Source organism: Homalodisca vitripennis, chromosome 2, assembly GCF_021130785.1.
Source record: "Homalodisca vitripennis isolate AUS2020 chromosome 2, UT_GWSS_2.1, whole genome shotgun sequence".
NCBI classification, from domain to species: domain Eukaryota; kingdom Metazoa; phylum Arthropoda; class Insecta; order Hemiptera; family Cicadellidae; genus Homalodisca; species Homalodisca vitripennis.
The window spans coordinates 110,873,570-110,895,158 of record NC_060208.1 but is presented as its reverse complement, the minus strand read 5'-3'; the positions used below and the strand labels follow the sequence as shown (position 1 = coordinate 110,895,158).

Below are 21,589 nucleotides of genomic sequence, written 5' to 3'. Positions count from 1 at the left end.
ATCAGTGTTGAACTTTTGGAAATTTTATAACAAATGTTTTCATATAAGTCTAAAATTACATAGTAATCAGTAAACTTGTACCTGTCTGGAGTGAAAAGTCTTAATCGGATCTCAAGATTCGGAATTATGCATTTTTTAAAGTTGCACTTTAGTTGAAAACCTCCAAAAACCATTACATTCTTTGCTCTTATTGATATAACTGGAAGTTATTATTTTTAAATAATTTGTTTTATATGTCTAAAGGCAGAAATAATCAATCTAAATGAAAATTAACTCTCATAATTGTAGTTCTAATAGTTATTTTGTGATTAACGTTTATACACGAGTATCTGTAATTTTTATTCTGATAGAAAAACGGTTCGGGCAGAGACTCACTAAATAATGCATAAAGAGTAGTTTTAACGCAACGACTCGACCTTCTATAATTTTGCTGCCCGGAAAACGACCCTCCCCTCTGTGGCTCTGGACCCAATGGCTAAAAAAATTGAGGAAATCATTTGTTAGTGCCCAAAAATAGTTGTTATCAGTGACCCTCAAATAGATAAAATTTTCTTTCCAGGAGAAAAAGGATTACAATTTGAAGCTGAAACAGATCAGGCAGAAGCCAATGAGTTGATCCCATATGTCACAGATAAGAGTCAAGCAATATGGAGGGTCATTAATAGTGAAAAAGCATCACACTGTGACGACAGGAACAATGAGTGGGAGATAGAGATCATGGGAATAACCACACAGGATATTAACAAAATAGCAAACCATTTCAATGATGTCTTCACTAGCATTGCAGATGCTACAATCAGAAATACTAAACTTAATTATGCTTTAATGTCTATTACACGTACCATAACTAATCATAAGCCCAGCACAGTACTCTCCACTTTTCAGCCAACAAATACTAAAGAGGTAATTAAGACCATTCAGGCTCTGAAGTCAAAACTTTCTGCAAGGTTTGATGATATCTATTCTTAAGATATTAAGATAGGTGAAGAGGAAATCTATCTGCCACTAAAAAAACAATAAATAAATCCTTTTGCAAAGGAATTTTCTCCTCAAAATTTAAAATTTCAAGAGTATCCTCTTCATAAAAAGTGAAGTATAAGGGAATTACAAAACTACAGGCCAATATCACTTACCCCAGTGGTATCCAATATTATTGAGAAAGTTGTACAATCCAGACTACTACACAACCTGCAGCAAAACTCTCTACCCTCAAAAATCAAGATGGATTCATTGTTGGAAAGCCAACAACTACCCTGGTTGATTGCGTTGTTAACAATTTGGAAGCTGGAAATACTGTGGCTAATGTATTCATAGATCTTAGCAAGGCCTTTTACTGTCTCGACCATGGCCTAACTGTAAGAAAACTGAGATCCTTAGCAATCATAGACATAGCCTAGAAGACTACCTACATGACTGTACGCAGATAGTACAGTTGAAGCAAATGAAAAATAGTCTAACTAAAACTGCCATATCATCTTCCGTGAGAAAAAATAGGGATGCTTTATAAGGTTTGGTACTCGGTCCAGTGCTGTTCGTACTATATACTGAACATCTTACTAGATACTTAGAGATATCCTACCAATCAGTCACCTATGCCGATGACACTAACCACCAACAACTGATCAGTTGAAGCACTGGAGGAGGTATCCACATACATTGTAATGAATATGGTATATGAATATTGCATAAAAAATGAAAACAAAACAAAACAACTGACAATACAAGCATAATGTATGTATGTGGCCTGCCCAGCTTACAAACTGTAACATCCATTAATCATCTGGGTCGACCAGATCTAATGGTGTGGCCACATTGACTCCTTATGCCAGAAGCTGAGTTATGCCGCTCTTTGTTCTGAAAAGAATCAAAGCAATCTGCATTAATGAAGCAATGAAAACTGCCTGTTCCGTTTTATTCAAGTCCCACATCAGGTATGGGATCCTTCTTTGGGGTGCCTCCTCTGACAATAACCTCAAGCGGGTGTTTGTACTCCAGAAGAAGGTAATTAAGTGCATGGCTGGCCATCAATATTGTGAATGCTGCAGAAATGCTTTCAAGGAGTTGGCATCTTGATGGTGCCATCTTTATACATAATGAAGGTCATCCTGTATGCTAATAACCTCAGGTTGCTAAGAAATGCCTATGCTCACAACCACATTACCAGATTTGCAAGAGACTTTTGTTCTCCCAGCACAGGGTGAGCCTCTTTGCCACAAAACAGTCTCATGCTGGTGCAAGGTTGTAGAATCTACTATCATCTGAAAAATCAAGGCAATAAAATTTCCTTGAAGCGAAAACTGAGTAATTGGATCATATCTGTAACCATTTACAGCTTGGCTGAATTTTTTGAGAGAACCATACATCTTAGATGAATTTTTAAAATTGTTCTATGTTTGTACTAATGTTTGACAACTATATTGATCGTTACAGACAATTAAATAAAGAGATTTGTGTATTGTCTATTAAATTAAAGCATTTATTATTTGTTTCCATTTATAGTCTTGAAAGTAACAACACTATTCTTATTTCAACCTTTTCTGGAACCACTGTTGAGTGTTGAGTGCAGAGTTTATCCAAATAAGATAATTGGATAAGTTTTAGTAAAAATATACTTTTAACTTTAAATTTTAGAAAATAATAGTAACTGCAAATATTAAATACAAAGCTACTATCTCATTCCAAGTTCAAGTTTCTTTTAATCCAGATATTTAGTTTTGTTTTAGTCCTTGATGATGAATATATGTAGTGGAGTTGTAGAATTTAGGGTTTCAGAGAATCTACAGTGTTTCATTTGAGAAAAGTTAGTTGTTAAAAGGAGCGATTGCAACTGAGCAAACAATGAAAATTTTATTTTGATTTATTTGTATTATGTCACGATTCTGTTGGCCTGGTCAGGGAAGCTATCATTTGATTACAATGATGCCTGTTTCCTATGCGATGAACAAACTAATGAAAATAAGAGACCAAAACAGTTAAAATTAAATCAATAAGCAGATAAGATTTTGTCAAATGCAAGGTAGTGTGGGAATGATTGGGAGCCGAAAATAAGAGAACATGTTTCATTGTTGAAGAATTGTAACATAGATTTAGTTGCAGTAAGCACTGAATACTATGATAAATGTGTTATCCATTTTTACAATATACCTGCACATGAACAAAAGAGGCCTGGACTCCTAATTACTTCCAACTATGATCAACAATATTTTCACGTTCCTTGAAGAAAATAGTGATGAGTGACATTTTTATATAGGCCAGTTTCTGAATCAGATATCTGAAAACTCTCGACCATACATGAAAACTGTGAAGATGCTTCTTTAGGAAAAGTAATCAACTGAAATTATTAACAGTGATACAGACACAGATCTAATTAGGTGTGCCTCAAAAACACCGAGCATAAATTTATATTTGAACATTGGTATTTATATTTTAAAATATATATTATAAATACATTAATATTTAAGTTGTATCTTATATCCATAATTCTGATACATTACACTTTTATTATATAGGAGGGCTAGCAGATGGTTGAGCAATGCTAGAGCGCTGTGATTTTACTGTTCTGCAAAGGTATTTAAATATTCACTCCCACCACCTACAACTCGAGAAATACATAGCTTTGAATAAATACTCTTACACCATGTAAAATTACATTACCTTTTCCTTGCTAACTAAATAAAATTTTGTTCCTTGTTCGAATGTGTCAGCTGAGTGTAAATGCATTTGCTTGTAATCTGTATGGTTTTGAGACCAGCCTCATAACTGTCCCCACATTTTTTAGATATACCGTATCTTAAATAAGTCGTCCTGCTCTGTAATCTGAATATAACAATGTGAGAGATGGAAGAATATTTTCCAGCATCTTTCCGATCACATTATCAACCTAAACTTAGCTTTTCCGAACTAATATCAATCAGCTATAGAGTTCTGAGAGGCCAATAATCAGCTGTCTCTTATCGAGGAATAAGGGGACCAAAGGCTTAAAAAGCATTTGCCAAATGAATTCAAAGCTGTCAAATTTAAATGGGCTGATAAGAGTGTTTTCCTTTGCAATCACTAGTCCTGCAATCCTCTTTAATCATCAACCTGTGATCTTTAAAGCATCCACTATTTCAAGTAGGTTTTAATAGTTGGCAAACAACTACATGAACTAGAGGGTTTTTAACCTACAAATTATATTAATGTCCCTTAGCTTTATTTTATGAGGTTGGAATGCAAAATTTTATCTACTCTTCAGCATTGTGAAAAGTTTTCACATTCACAACCAAGAGTTTTCACAAGCTAACTATATTGTTCAGTCTAATAGTGAACACTATGAAGCTTGAGAGCACAATATTGTATATTGTACTTATAACAATATTGATTGACATGCAGGGTGAGGCAGACCACCCATCCATGTGTATAGCAGCTGAACCGAGAAACCTACCTTCTTTGTTTTAATGATAACTTTCATATTTTGATCCCAAAGAATTCAGGAAAATAATTTTTAACACCTAGAAATACCTCAAAATGGGATTGTTGGGGGGTAGTGATTTTTCAAGATTTTCAAATGTAAATGTAGGTCAAACCGTCCCTATTTTTAAAGGTCTATTCATTGATCATTTAAAAAATGTTTGCGTTTATTTCTCTCCTTGTATTCAGGATGGTCCAAAATCTCAAAGTTGTACAGTTTCAAAGTATTTTTACCATTAAACATTTTAGCAAATCCAAGTTTTTATCAGAGGTTAATAAGGAGGTACTCCTAGAAATATGCTATAGTTGACAATTTTCAGCACATTATCAATTTTTTTAATATTTCAAATTTAGGATATTTTAAACTTGGAAAACCTAAAAAATTTCAAATAGCTTGGTATGTCTCATTATACCTATCAACGGCTCTTAAAAATTAATTTTTTGTTTGTTTTTAAAGTTTGGCTTTATCTTGGATGATTGAGAAATAGTACCAAAATACTAATTTTTACTTTCTCCTGGGCAATCATCTCGAATTGCCATGATGAGATCCTGATACTAAGGTCCAATCGTCACCAATTGCTTTATCATTGCTTCTGGATTTATGCTGCTATCATATTGCTACTTTTGGAACTGCTAATGGAAATATCTATTGACAATATTGTTGTTCTAGTTCATTGCACGTTTTCATGCCTAAGGATGCTATATGGAGTAATAAAGAAAATGTTTATTGACAGCGACTTAATTTCAATTAACAAATTTTTCAACCAAAATGTTCACCTTCTGACTTATGTTGATATCTTACAGAATTAATGGAACTATTTGTAATTTTCTACAACTTCTGTTTTACTGATATCATATTATGTTATTTCACAGCAGGTCCAAGTCTGTGTCTGTGTGGTACTCAATAAGCTTAATAATTTTTCAAATACCACCATAATATAGAACTTTTGACAATCTTTACAACATATGTAACAGAGTTTCTTGAATACAGCTGTTAAAATAATAAAAAGGTGAAAGTGTATATGTAGAAACGGCAGAGTAGCTGCGTCTCAGTAATTCAGCTGGGATAGGGTTAATAAAACCACAGAAAGACCCACCTGCCACACAGTTCAACATTTTATGCCATTATAACAAATTAAGAGTTGGCTGTAGTGAAACAGCTGACTCTTAATAGCCTATTATATCTTAAGTTTTACTCCATAAGACCAGTTTTAATACGTTTACGGTGTTATTTTTGGTCATAGAATCATCGTTTGTATCTCATTTTTATATATGATCAATATGCGTTCAAACTTTAGTATTTCTTGTAAAGAGCATACTTTTTGAGTAATTAAAGTATACTAAAATTTGAGATTTTTTAATTAAAAGCCAATAAAATTATCAACAACTAAGATCGTAATATTGTTTGAGGTTTAACATTGGTCTTGTGGGCTAAAATCAGAATGGCAATCAGTACAGTAGACTCTTAATCACGTAGTTTTAAATAGTAAAAAAATAAAACAAATAACAATTTTCTTTTAAAATAACTGTTTTTACTTTGTGAAAAATGTAACTACAATCATGCGAACCAAAAATTACAAACATAACCACCCAGAATCAATCAAAGTAAGGAATGTAAGTAAATGAAGAGAATTAATTAAAGAGAGAATAGAATGTTCATGTCATTTTTCTGTACTATTTATACATTCCATCCATATTAGAGTTACTCATACATTACAGAAAAAAAATTGTTGGTTTGGGTTAATAATAAAATGCAGCAAATATTAAACATTAAACTTTATTTGGTCATGTATTTTCCAGAGAGATCCTTAAATATTGAAACCATACACACGCCCAACGCACAAGCTTATGGCTGTACTGAACACATAGCCTCTAGTGAAGTATAGGAGCGTATATTGTAGCAAACACAGATACAAAATATTGGTATTATACCAGATTAAAATAGAATACAGATAAAGCAGTTAAAGATGCAATGCAAGGGAATAACTTTGGTAAACAACACTGAGAATAGGCGATAGACACCGAGTAGGATCTGGATTTACTAAGTATAACTTTGGTACTGTAATACATAGTACGCTTAAGATTAACGTCGGTACTTGCACCAAATATTAGCACTTAATCTACTAACCACCTATTCAATTTTAAGATAAAAAATAGTAATTTAAAATACTTCATAATATGTTTAAAAAAATATTCAAGATGCAAAATGCAGTTAGAATAAATAACTTTTCGTAAAATATAACTCTTCATTTTTCTCTACTCAACTATCTAAATAAAATATGTCTACAGAAATGTTAGTTCTATTCTTACTATTCCGTTCTTTGCTTGAAATAGAATTGTACATGTAAATTATCATCTTGGTCAATGATTTATATTTAACACATCTTCCATCATTCATCGTCAGTTCACCTACAAAATCGGTTTAGTTTACTCACTGTTGGTAAGTTTAATCCAATAAAAAAATACTTGACTGCGAAAAAAGATAATATCAATTCATTGCATCCGCCATTTATCTACTTAAGGCAGTGTTCAAGGCAATGATCAGTAACTGTTGGCATCGTAACCCTAGAAGTGGCACTGAGCAAACCTCCAAATGGTAGACACCCAATTTTTGTTGGCTACATAAAAAAAATAGACTTTCTATAATTGTGACATATCATGTGAAATACAGGATTTCTTCACGGAAATTTCCATATTCGTAAATAACAACTAACTCAACCCTTAGGTGCTTCCAAACTAAAGTCTAATGCCAATAATAATATGACACCAAGAAATACCAAACACAATATTATAGAACTTTCGACAAAAATGCCTACTTACGGACAAAACTGAAACAGTATGTGCGAAGGGACAAACATGATTATCAGTGGCTGATTATTTATGTCAAATTACTGAAATTATACCCTTCATTAGCTCACTTCATGTTTCCATAAATTGGTATGAAAATTCTAAATTAGAACAAATGTTGCAAAGAGCAAGTGCAAGTTCATTTGTAAAAAATTGATCATGTACCAGAATGTGGATTAAAAAAACACACAAAATTACTCTACAAATATTACTGCCAACTATCAGATGGCATTCCATGCATTGAATTAAATGTAGTCAAAACATTCATTTACTGTTTCACATGAGAAATAAAGTTTGCACAATTTCACTGTCTATCCATTTTCCAGACTTGATTTGAAAGACAACAAAAGAATGTGTATCCACTTCTAGGGTTAAATTTATTCAGTGATATTCAATAGTTTCACAGTTCAGTCCTAAATTGCAATAAAAAAAGGACGGCCTGTAAACAACAACCACTAAGTCTCTAATTACTAACAGATCCCCTATAGGTCACCTCTTTCACAGCCACTTCAGGTGAATGCTGCCATAAAATTTTAACCTTTGATGTGCTATTACGTGATTGTCAGTGAAAAATTCAAACATTTTCAACAGACTAATAAATGCAATGTTGGCTGAGACTACCCCTAGAGCTGGCCTAACGCTTCATTGGTTTGATAAGGAACATTAAATTGATTTCAACTTCAGCAAGCTACACACCTTGTGTTTTTTCTACCTTGGAAATGACAAATTGAGTTGAGCAGTTTTCTAAACAATCCATTTAATATTTGGTTGCGTCAAAGCAAAACTGGTAAAGAAATTGCTGCGAGAAGCATCTCTTTAGAAATCCTAAGCTTATTTACATCACGAATTTACATTTTTAATAAGGACACTAATAAAATATATAACTCAAACAAAATTACTTATATCTTGCCTAGCCTAAGTGCTAACAATTAACACGCATTTCTCACCTCGCCAGCTGCTCATGTGCCAAATTGATTTTTTAAATCCAAATACTAGTTTAACAGCTTCTGATTTTATGATAATTGAAAAATACGTGTTAAGATTAAAATCATCATTCAATAACAATATTTTAAAAGGTAATATTACTGATACTCTATCAACAAAACATAAAGAATTAGATTAACTATGTATAAAAATATTGGTAATACGACTAAAAACAATATACAACATAAATCTATGCCTAATTCTAATACATTAAAACTGTGTTTAAAGAAAATGAATCCAACTATTAAAATTATAGCAGAATCACAAGGATAATACTATATGAGATATCCAATAGTCCATACATGTTCTTACATACAAGTACGTTACATTACATTCCTATATAAGGTAAGCAAGGAATATCCTACAAAAGTTTTAATCTCTACAGAATAGAATATTTTACACTATCTACCAATTGAAAAAATAGAGTGAATATAAAATTATTATTTTTTAAATTGTGAAAATTATTAAATGCAACAAATCAATTATAACCTTTAAATGCTTAACCAAATTGCGTTTGACTAAATGAATAAATGACTTAGTGAGACAATCCATTCGCTAGAGATCCGTGCATCTGGCTTGCTTTTTTTGGTTTAAGGCTGTGAAAATTCTTCTCGTGTAAAGCTTTCATGGGTAGCTCAACTCGAGGCCTTCTTCTCCTCCTCCTTCTCTTTGCCATCTGTAATAAGATTAGGTTATTCAGAAAACCTTGTAACTGAGTGTCCAATGTATTAAAAGACGACAGTTAGAGCATGAGTCAGAGCGTGTCAATCTGACTTTCACAGATGTATAATAAATACCATCGAGTATCGCCTGTTTAAATGTGTATAAATTATTATAATTATTATTCTTGACTTTGACAGGTAATTAAAAACACATCTACCACCTGGTGATTAAGCCAAGTCTATAAATATAATGGATTGTTAAGGGAGTTTTCAAGACCAGTGGAGCGAAGCCAGGAGGGATTTTTGAAATAGAAATATGACTAGTATGTTAATCAGGGATCCTACAAAGGTCCATGTCAAATTTCAATACAATCGGTCCATTAGTTTTCATGTGATTGAGTAACTTACAGACAAACACAATTTTTTTTTTAAGGAGAGACCGATCCCCTTTTAAGCCTTATTCTGTCCGTCCTCATGGGCCACTAGCCTGTGTGAGGATCTTATCAAACATAACAAGGAGGAGAATCGATACAGTACAAGGTCGATGGTACTGATAAAAAGTGCAAGGGTCACCAACAGGATTCAAACCTGCGCTACCTCTAACTCAGACTCAAAGTCCAACGTCTTAGACTACTCGGCCATCGGAACTCCCTATATTCTTATACTATACTATTATTATTACATTCTTATATAATAGTATATATACAGATGATTCGAAATATTTATTATATTTTACAACAAATATAAACACATAATCAGGAAATGATGAAAAAAATATTCTAGAAGCTCAATCTATCAAATAAAAATAAATGGCAGAGGATATAATTTGTAGTTTAAACTAGTGTGGTATTCTTGGCTTTCTTTTTTTATTGAAGTCCTCTATAAGGGATTAGAATAAATAAATATATATATGAGACAGATACGGCCAAATACAAAATAATTGAATCGGAAAAAGTTAGCGCTCTGTGGTGTAATGGTAGCACATTCACCCGGCAAGTGAGAGATCCAGGTTCGTATCCTGGCGGAGCAAGTACTTTTTGTGATTCAATGTTTATTGAAATTAAATAAGGCTATTGCCATTTATAGAATTTAGCGTAAATAAAAGTCATTTGACAGGTATTTGGTCTTCCGATCATATGTTAGTTTGCTTATTTAAACGCATATGTGACAGATACGGCCAAATACAAAATAATTGAATCGGATAAAGTAAGCGCTCTGTGGTGTAATGGTAGCACATTCACCCGGCAAGTGAGAGATCCAGGTTCGTATCCTGGCGGAGCAAGTACTTTTTGTGATTCAATGTTTATTGAAATTAAATAAGGCTATTGCCATTTATAGAATTTAGCGTAAATAAAAGTCATTTGACAGGTATTTGGTCTTCCGATCATATGTTAGTTTGCTTATTTAAACGCATATGTGACAGATACGGCCAAATACAAAATAATTGAATCGGATAAAGTAAGCGCTCTGTGGTGTAATGGTAGCACATTCACCCGGCAAGTGAGAGATCCGGGTTCGACTCCCGGCGGAGCAAGTACTTTTTGTGATTCAATGTTTATTGAAATTATATATATATATAGGGTTATGATTCAGCTTTGTCCCTTCCTAAACAAATGTACAGTACTGGCTTTGCCAGTTTTGGTTTACCATCTGTTAATTGAAAATGGCTCTCCCAGCGAGAGCCAAAACCTCTCACGATTTTAACTCTTTTCAATGTTGTGAGCAATCTTTTGTAGAATGAACCAGAAAAGTTAGGTGATAGTCATATATTTCATAGCACATTATTATTTTTCCAAATAGACAAGTAATTTTTAGTCACCTGCTGAAGGAGGGGGTGAATCATTGGATTCATCCTCAGACTTCTTCTTCTCATCTTTATCAATGGACTTGGCCTTGCCCTTGGCTGGGGTAGCAGGCTTAGGCTTAGGTTCCATACTGGGATCCATAATAATCTTGCCGATATTTTTGCGGTCGTGCATCTTTTGCATGGCTTCCGGCACCTAGGACAACATACACGTTGAGAATTATGCATCTGTCATTAACCATTTTTATTCCAGCTATTTTCTGATAAAAATGTCTCAAAAATACAATTTGATTTATTGCAATTTATCATCTAAAAATTCCTGTACTAGTTTTGCTCATTTTGCAGACTTTTGTAAATAAAATTATTTTTAATATATTTTTTATTCAGAGTACTAAATTATTACCTAGTAAGACTGGGAAATACATAATCTTGCAATTACATTATACCAAAGATAACTTGCTGAAACATTGTTGTCAAACAACTTTGTATGTATGAGAGGTATAAAAATAGTAATATAAAATACTTCAAAAAATAGTACCCACTTACATGATCACTTTGTAAGATGTACAATTAAAATGAGCAACCATACAAAACTTCATTAATGTATCTCACTAAAAAAAATATATATAAGATATACTGTACAAATTGATGTTTTAAAAAATTTAATGTTTACTTAAACTAAAGCTAGCCAAACTAAATAAGGCTAATACTAACTCTCAACATTAGTAGTCGTGATTGTGACATTGAGATGTGTGTCTGGGGTGTTAGTGATAGTGATCCTAATATTTGAGTAAGCGAGATTGAATTTTCTACAAGAAAAAGCACAGGGGGAGAATCAAGTTATAGTGACATTATAAGTGAACATACAAGATGTTGAGTCAGGATGGCTGGCTGCATGGTCTAAGATACAACCAAGGTGTTACGGGCTCGATTTCAATGCATGACGTGGGATTTTTACAGTCTGGTGTACATATATGAGAGTCACTAGTCTTTAGTAAAGCAGGTGGGAAGGCCCACCTTAAATTAACAGTGGTTGGCTTGAGTGGAAGTTGATCGAATCAGTGTATTCTAGTATAAGTGTGCCAGACCCAAAACATCCATTTTGCATTTTTTGTCTTTGTGAAAAAAAAAACACTTGATTTTGTTATTTTGTTTTGCAAGGCATTTATTATTTCAAAAAGCCATAATAACATCAAACCATAATAAAAATTATAAGCTAAAACTACTGTATTAAAAGTACAGATATATATAAAGTACACTCCATTACGTACAAAATGGTATCTTGAATAACTGATGTTTTTGTTCCTGTATTTTGGAGAGGGGGTGAAAAGTTATGAAATAAAAATATCTGCAACATTTTTGATAATTTCAAGAAGCTAAAAAAATATAAAATATATGGTAGGTAACCAAATAATTTTTTTTCTTCTTATCCCTTTTATTTGTGAATAAAATGTATATAATATTAGATGATTTTATTTGTAACGTGTTAGATGCACAATTAAAACAAAAACCTTACAAATTCTCCAAAAGCTGTGTAACGCCAAGAAATGATAAAACAGACAGTCTGGGAGTAAAAAAAAAATTAATGAAAAATGAATACATGTAAATAAAAAAAACAGTAGCAGTCGTGGGACTGCCGATAGAAGTGAAAACGGAACTATTAAGTTGAGAGTAATTAATAATACGTTATAGTAGCAGTACATCTGTAATTGTAAATGTGACGCGTTTTTAATTTTCCAATTTTAAAATCCACGAAAAAATATTATCAAATAACTAGAAATCTATTTTATCACGCTAGTAAGATAAATCTTATACCGTAATAATACTCATTTCATGATGAAGAGGTTAAATATTAAAAACATAATTAAAATGAATAATGCTAAATTTTAAATACAAATATTCGTACAAATATTAAAAATGTTTAAAAATATATTTGTTGTTTTCATTATTTATTTATAAGTGAGTAAACACCGAGTGAACAACAGTGAGTTGAACACCGTTGTAAATAATACAGTTATTGCTACGGATAAAGTATATAATTGCAATAACAATTAAACCCACAATATTTTTAAAACTAATAAATTAGTTAAATTAACTTGGTTCTTTCGTAAAGGTATTTTTATTGCACAATAAACTAATTTATTGAGTTAATACGGTATCACTGAGCCAATGCGCCAACTACAGTTCCGGCAGAAACGTTCACTCATCACTTCATACGCTACTACAGGCTAAACTAAACTTCCAATAAAAAAATGATAAATTACAAAAAAAATATTCATCTATTTTCACACAACTTTCTCGCTGACAAATTTTGTCTGACCAAAAAATATAAAAAATCCTCGCTTACTACTTTTTTCTTGTCATTGTAAACGCTATGTAAAATGTAAACAATAATCAAAATTATTTCGAAATTTTTTTAATATTTAAAAATGTAACCAATAGATTGCCAATATTAAGAGCTTTAATTTGACGCATCTTACAGAATTGTACGACATTGGCTTCACTTTTAAATCGCGAGAGGAAGCCGTAAAGGTCACTGATTTTCGCAGTCTGTTTTCATACTCCGCCGGGACAGTTTTAACACAGCGAGACTGACTTTTTCATGCAGGTTAGTAGTCCGCGGCCAAGTCTACGGTTAAAAAACACAGCGAGACTGACTTTTTCGTGCAGGTTAGTAGTCCGCGGCCAAGTCTACGGTTAAAAAACACAGCGAGACTGACTTTTTCATTCAGGTTAGTATCATTAGCATGTCGGTGACGCGAACCGAGGATTTTACCCTCTACCAAAACGCTCAACGCGCCTAAAGAAGTTTTCACTTCAATAATAATAAAATTAACTAAGTAATAAGTTCAAACAACATTGCAATGCACAGTCAACAATTAACTGTGTAGTTAGTTGTCGTGTACAACTTATTTATATTAGATGCACAGCAAGTTGTAACAACACTAATAATATGTTCTATAGCATTTGTAAAATATAAAATTAAGTTTTGCTCTCAACTTTATAAGAAAGATAGATTTTTTGTGATGACTCTTGTATAGTGCAAGAGTTTCGTTACATTAGATATTATAAAACAATTAATTTGAGAATATTTATATATACAGATATTGGTAATTTATGCAGATGCAGTGGGCATCAATATACTGTGTCTCTTAAAGCCCCCCTCCCCCCCATTAACATTCTTATGAATAGAGATGGAGTGATTTACTTTGGGGGGTGTTTATATGATAAACTGAAGTTTTTTATGTATGAAAGTTTTTTATTACCCCCCTAAAATAGGGTATTTTGGGGGTAAGTAAAACTTTTTAATAGGAACACTTAGGAAGTGACACCTCATTTTAAAGGTATTATATAAAAGAAGAAGAATGGTGCAGAGGTCTCCCTTACCCTCAAAATATCCCATTTTTGGGGGAGTCAAAAACGCTCATACATAAAAAAACTCCTCAGTTGGTCATATAATCATTCCTCAAAAAGTAAATCACTCCATCTCTACTCATAAAAAAGTTAATAGGAGGGTGGGGTTGGACTTGGTAAGACACCTGGTATACACATATAATGGGATTTTATTAGGATATTTTAGACACCTTTATATACGGATGTTAGGATTGAAAGGAATAATAAAAGAAAGTACACTTTCAAATCATGATCAAATTTGATAATGGGTAGATATATAATCTGAATCTCGGAAATGTCTCCAACGAGTTTTATGAAATTTAGTATGCAGGGAGTTTTAGGAGCTATAAATCAATCTTGCTAGATTTCATTTTTAGAAAACTTTGTTTTTTCCATGTTTTCAAGCAATGAAAAACTGCTACAAAGTCAATATTTATTTATATTTTTGTTTACATTCTATAGTAAATGATATCTGACATATCGTAATAAGAGTAATAAGAGTCGTATAAAGCTGATGTTTCATCAGAAATGCCATAGAGTAAAAATACAAATTATTGTATAAATTAACAAAAGATCAAACCAAAAGGAAATTTTTATTGTATTATAAGTTGATGAATAATTTCACTCCTTTAAAAATTAAATCTATTTATCTATTTCATATACTTCGTCCCACACGTACTGCTAAAGTCAAATGCCTACAAAACCTTAACTAACATTATACAAGCAGAAAGGTAAATATAGTCATATAATGTGATTATAACCTTTCACATAACATATCATCAGAAATAACACCCACATTGATTGGGTTTGTTTGCTACATTGATAAGCATTACTAAATGTAGTTACTGATTGTTAATTTGACGAGCAGAAAGGTCTCATGATTTAGATACTTAGATGTTTACAAGATTTGCAGTAGCGTGTAGCTAACTAAAATGACGAGCAATGAGAATACTGATTATAAGAACACTAAGACATTGAGACGGAAAATGTCGTAGGGGCTTTAGAACTTAATAATTATTTACCGACATATAACTGTGCCGTTACTGCAACTGTGCAATATCACGTCTTAGAACCATTTGAAATTTTGTGTATCCATTGCGGTGCATTGCATTTCCATGAGAAACGGGTTTCTAATCACATAAATAGAAATTCTTTTGGTGACTGTTTTTTACATGGACGAATTTTAATGGAGCAACCAAAATTTTCAGATAAATTGGTACGTCTTTTTATGAACCGTTACCCATATTTGGTAGAGTTTCATAAAAAATTAAGAAACATAAATGCATCTTTTGCTCTAGCATCGTTTAATGCAGAAGATGACAAAACAATAAATAGCCATGGCATTTATAATTTTATCTTTTGCGGATAAGTATATCATAAAATGAATCTCAAAACACAATCTACCAAAAAAAAAATACAGAGCAAAAGCTCGGTTCCCTGATATTTTAGTTAATAATCAAATCCTGTTCAAGTAGAATTTTATAAATGAGATTGAAAGTTGTGAAATGGTAATGTAATATTCGACAGAGCAACAGTAACATTTTAGGATTTGATGATATGTGAGTTGAGGAAAACCCTTGGATGCTTATCACAGCAGACATACTGTAAACCAGCTTACTGGTACTAATGCTTATCAATTATTTTCAGTTTGCTATAATAAAAAGCAACATGACCATGGAAGCCCTGAGATACGTACGTCTTCGATGGCCCAGGTGGAATCAACAACGGGGGTGACCTTGCCGTCTCTCCAGAGAGCAACTACAGTGTCAAAGATCCGGGCAACGTAGCCTGCACTGTTCTGTTGATGCATCAGATGTCGCAGATTCAAGCCTGACAGAGACTTGTTCTCATCAAACAGCTTGATAGGTGAAACCTTGTCTACTTGCCACCACTGCAACATAATCACAGAATACATTGTTTCATTTCAACTTAACTGAAATTCCATTGAATTTCACTAAATTATCCAACTATCACTTTTAGAAATTAACACTTCAAAGTATATATTTTATGACGAATACGAATCAAAGATTAGTGTTAGGTGATTGTGTTGTAGCCGTGTTATTGGTTTAGATAGACTTTTTCTTATCAAGTGCCTTTGATTAGTAGCTCCATAACCAAAAATTCTACAATCTTTGACTTCCATACTAATTTCAACCAAAATATGAATTTTTCAATAATTTTATTGGTTAATAAAAAAATGTATATATATATATATATATACACACATACATTTTTATTTACTTTTTAAATACTGGTATTCAAAAAAATATGCACTTTACAAAACATTCAAATGTGATCTTTAATATGATTCCATAATTCTACAACAATAAGGGCCATCCATATTTGAGGTCATATCTAAGGCTGAAGATGAACTTTTAAAGTCAAAGTAGAAATCAAGATTATTTCATTACAGTTGACTTAGATTTATTGGTTTTATTATGTTTTGTTTGTGCATATATAAATTGATTTTTGTTACTGTTTATTGTTTTATTCAAAGGTAATTTGTAGTCGTTAATTTGTTACCTTATATATGCATAGAAATATAATGCTGGCATTATATAAGTTAATGTAAAGTTTTGCATTAACTTATACCACCTTTGTTGTTGATTGTTGTTTTTAAAAAAAAATTGACTGCACAGTACAAAAAAACTGGTTCAACACTGGGTACATGCAATGGACATCAATCGATTTGTCTGCAAAGAGCAAACAGACTGCAACTCAAAGGAGGATCTTTGTTTCAGTTATTTTGAAATAACCGCCACAGGATGATCTAATCGGCTGTCAGATTTTACATCTGCCACAGGCCTATGTGCTCGGCTCAGACATTCAAACCGAGAAAAACTGTAGGCCGATCAGATTGGTATCGTGAAGTTTGAATTACACTATTATTTTTTTAATGATAAACATAAAATTAATACCAAAATACAGACACAGGACAGTTCTAAATAGTTGCTTCATGTAAAATCATAAAGTTAATATACCTAAGAATAATAGAAAAACATAAAATATCAAGTATACCAAGAAGATATCAAGTTTTTAACGGATGACAGTTTTTGCATGCATGAAGACAATTCCAAGCAAGCACTGAGAAACTTAAGGATATTTCCTCTTGCAACATAGAGAACTGCAGCTACCGTACATGTGCTTGCTTTTGTTTCACCCTCCCCTTTGACGACGCAAACAAACAAAGCTGGTGAAATGAATACAACGCAGTATGAGTGTCTATAGAAAATTATCCAGCACTCTGTTGGACTTTTGTGAAGTACTCATTTTACTATTCTTTTCAAAGGATAAAAATTGATATAAGCCATGTTTTGTAACAATGCAACCATGATAGATATATCCATTTCATGTGGAAAGGGTTAACTTTAAAGCTAAATATTTTTGTTCAGTAATTTTTATTGGGAGTACAGCCTTCAAACAATGAATAACTTATTCAGCTGAAGCAATTCTTATTAGTACAATCATATGAACCCTTAATTACCAGCTTTTGTAGGTTAGCCAAGATTGTCAATGGGATTATTACTGTGACACTATCTTGATGTTAACATAATAAAGATAGACTTTGACTTTATGGATAGAATTACTACAATGTGGATTACAAGATCTACTCATAGATACTCACGGATCGTGCTGCACTCAAGATGCTCTTCGTCTCTCCAGTTACCACACTAGAAGATCCTGCACACAATTTAATCATGAAACACACAATCTATTTATGTTTAAACATATCAGTTTGTATAGTCTACATAAACTAATTTTGATTTTGTGTGCCCAATGCAAAAAAATTGTGTGTGGATGAAAGCAGATGCTTAGTTCTGTTACAAATATTGTAGAAAACAAAAATCCCTTTGAGAAACAGAGCTTCTCTTTGCATTGGTGTCTGATTGTTGAATGGGCAAGGGTAGAGTGCAAGCTTGGTGGTGCTGTGTAACTTTGCTATAGTAAGTCTGACAGTGAAACTGTGCGAGTTGTTTCACCATCCTGTAAACTCAAAAACAGAGTTCAAAATCACCGCACTGATTGGAATCACTACTATATCTATCACAAAACTGCAGTGATGTTCAAGAACAGTGACAATAAATTGTTATTCAGTAATTTTGAAATATACATGCATACATAAAATGACTCATGACCTCTGAAAGACCTCATGAAAGGTCAACAAGATTATTTTCTTGGTTTTCATGAAGTTCTCAAACTTATATTTTATTTTTTTATATAAAAAAAAAAAATCCCTGAGTCTTCTGGATTTCACATTTAAATAGTCACTAAACACTCTGAATACAATAAACGGTTGCAATATAATAATGTTGCAGTAAGGACAATGATCCATTTTTTCAGGAAAGATTCACCAATGTTCATATGAACAGTGAAGTAGCTGGATGTCTATGGTTCAAAGCACTTGTTAAGAAACCAGTAAAATGGTCAGAGTTTGTCTTGTTGCTTGATTAGTCGGATTGTATTCACTGGTCATGTCAATTAATATCAATTCTGATCCTTCCACACAACACTTATAGCCAAATTGGTGTCTACAGCAGATTTCTCTAGTTCGAGTGCTAGGAAAAGTAAGTACACAGATATCCTTGTTCAAGTCCTTCTACATTTCTCTGATAAATAGTGGAGTTCATAATTTGAAAGAACATAATTTTTGAACAAAGTTTGAAATTAATTGTTGTAGTTATTAATATAATAATATTGGTTTTAACGTAACATTTTACAGGGACTTATAAAAACAAATATCAACTTAATTCATATTAACCATATCTTTTAAATTTTACCAATTTCATTTTCTATTTGCGGAAATTTCAGTCCATTAAATTATTTATCTGTAGAAAACTGAAGAATGTAATAAAGTTTTATTAACAAGAAGGGAACCAGACCTACTCACCATAAAGTACATATTTGCCCATAGGTTTGAGCAAGGAGTAGCCTCTGTTGCATTCCTCTCCACACAGGCAGTCCAGCACTATGTCTACTCCTTCAGGAGATATCCTGGGAAAGAAAGCACAAAGAATATTGGTTAACCAATCAAAAACTGTCTCTGTAATAACCATGAATGCCAACAAATAGTAAAAATGAGTCAGGAAACGTGATTCTACAGCGAGGAATGCAATAAAAAATTAATGAGTAGAATTTGCTACATAAAGTGTTATAAAAACGTTAAGGCTGTGACCTAACAAACTTTTGATTTTTGATACTTTTGACAGGTTGAGTACCAAAACAATCTGAGATGTTTTGATCAATATAAAAACCTTACTTGGTAACCATACATTTTTGGCATTTGCATAATAAGCAACATCCAAAAGAAGGTAACATTTTAACTCCAAGACCATTTGCAGTTGTTATGTTAGCATTATAAGTGGCAATTGAAATCTTAAGTATGCTAATTAAGGTCTGTGTAGAGGCTCACTAAATCCATTATTAAATATACATAATAAACCCACATCCTATAGTACTATACATTGTTATAATTAGGATAATATTTAAATTAAGACAATGATAAATAAATTACTTTTATTTAATACTTGTTTACTTAGATTTAAAATGATATACTTAGTTAAAATGTCTTGTCTTAATTTTGTTTAATTCAAAAGTAGACATCCCTAAAAATATAACAGATTTTAACATAAGTAAGATTCTGTAGCATTCTGCTACATTGTTTATTTAAAAGTAAATAAAATTCTATATTATAAATTTATATATGTAATTTCAACAGCAATTCACGTCAGCAGCGATTTTAAACAAAGGCTGCTGAATTAGACCGAACTGGCTTCTGCAAAATTGTATTAGGCTCAGCATCTCTTCATGGTCCTGTATGAAAATGTTGGTTTGTCACCAACTGTTGTGAGTGAGAGAAACTTGCCTGAAAGGTTGGGGGCTGGACCAGTCAGAGGGTATTGACATTACATAATCAGAAAGGGAGTTAGAAGAGGAGGGTTTTGTTGCAGCAATAGGATCGACTTAGTTATTTGTACAGTATTTTTAAGTGTGAGAAGAGAGATAGAATGAGATTAAAGATAGAAGACAGCAAGGGAGTCTTTTTAAGTTGAATTTATTTGGATATTTGTGAATTGAATATTAAGGTTGTTTGCTCATAAAATTTTCTGATTTTACAGAGTATTTAATTTGACATGATTTCAAGTAAATAAACATAAACCTATTTCCTTATAAGTTTTATTAGTTTTGTTTAAAAATATTGATGTTCTTTAATATACTAGTATTAACTGCTCAACGGTTTTTTTTTGTACATAATATTATGTGGTTTCGCTGAATTTTCAATGTTGTTTTTTGTAGAGACAGGTTTGTAGAGTTTAAATATATACTTTTTTATATAAATCTTTTTCAAATTTCAATTTTTGTTTACAAATTTTGGTTGTTTTTAGCTGCTGCATATGCTTCATTTCTACATACAAAACTATTTACCAACAATAAATTCCAGTTTTTATATCAATACCAAGAAATTACAACCATCTTTGAACATTCATAGTTCAAATTGTCATCATAATTAAGACGAAATGTTTATACAAGATAGATAGAAGTCTACCTGTAATTGAGCATGTAGTTTTGTAATTTTAGAGTACTATGAAAATAAAGTTGTTATTAAATTAATATCTTAAATTTTATTCTTGACCGGGACTGAGTGGTCCACAAAATTCACAATTGGTCACGTTGTAGAGCTCTTAGTCATTATCTTGAGCATGTAATTTTGTAAACCACTACATAGAACATTTAATTTTTAAAACAGATTCAATTGAGCAGGTTTTGTTAATTTAGTGTAAACAGCAATGTCTAGTTTTTAACACGCAAATCACCAAGCTGCCCAGGGTACAGTTGCCTCATAGTGACAACAAATCAATGACAGAGCTCAGTAACTCATTCACTACTGTAACAACTGATCATGTCAGGACTACTGTATCAGATACTTTGTATCAGTTATTTGTCTCTCCCCCAAGAGTACAATTAACAACAAACCATAAGTACCTGGTACAGGTTACGGTTTCAGGTATTTTTACGATAGTTATTTTACAACATTACAAGTTTAACTTTGTTCCTGGTACAAAGTACTTGGACTTGTTTAGCAATATCAGTAACTGGAACATGTAAGTGCCGTTATAGGAATAATCTGTAATGTATGATTCTAAATCATAACAAGTACATTTTGTACTCGGTTAATGAAAGTACCAGGTACAGATAGAAGCCACAAAAAATAGCTAGTACTAACCTCACTTTTGTAGTAGCTTCATGATGTTGAAGTTAAAATATTTAGTGTTTTGAACAAAATCGAATTATTATATGTGTACTACCCTGTATTTTGTTAATTAAAACAGTTTTTTCTTTTTTCTCTCTCTCTTTTAAGCCTCAGCTCTTAGACTATGCTGGCTTGTTTAAATCATAGTGGCTATTATTCCTATCATGACTGGACCTCCCAGGGATTTGAACCCGTGATCTC

At 32.2% G+C, this 21,589-nt stretch overlaps 1 protein-coding gene across 1 annotated transcript in view; it reads right to left on the bottom strand.

Moving 5' to 3' along the window:
- Positions 1-6,210: 6,210 nt before the first annotated feature.
- Positions 6,211-21,589, bottom strand: part of LOC124354598 (synaptic vesicle membrane protein VAT-1 homolog-like) — a 65,192-nt gene continuing 49,813 nt past the window's right edge. The window contains exons 5-9 of the mRNA XM_046805177.1: positions 19,028-19,131; positions 17,765-17,820; positions 15,836-16,030; positions 10,762-10,942; positions 6,211-8,956 (exon numbers count right to left, since the gene is read on the bottom strand). Of these exons, the coding sequence (XP_046661133.1) occupies positions 8,916-8,956; positions 10,762-10,942; positions 15,836-16,030; positions 17,765-17,820; positions 19,028-19,131 (577 nt within the window). The 3' untranslated portion in view covers positions 6,211-8,915. The remainder of the gene's footprint in view (positions 8,957-10,761; positions 10,943-15,835; positions 16,031-17,764; positions 17,821-19,027; positions 19,132-21,589) is intronic.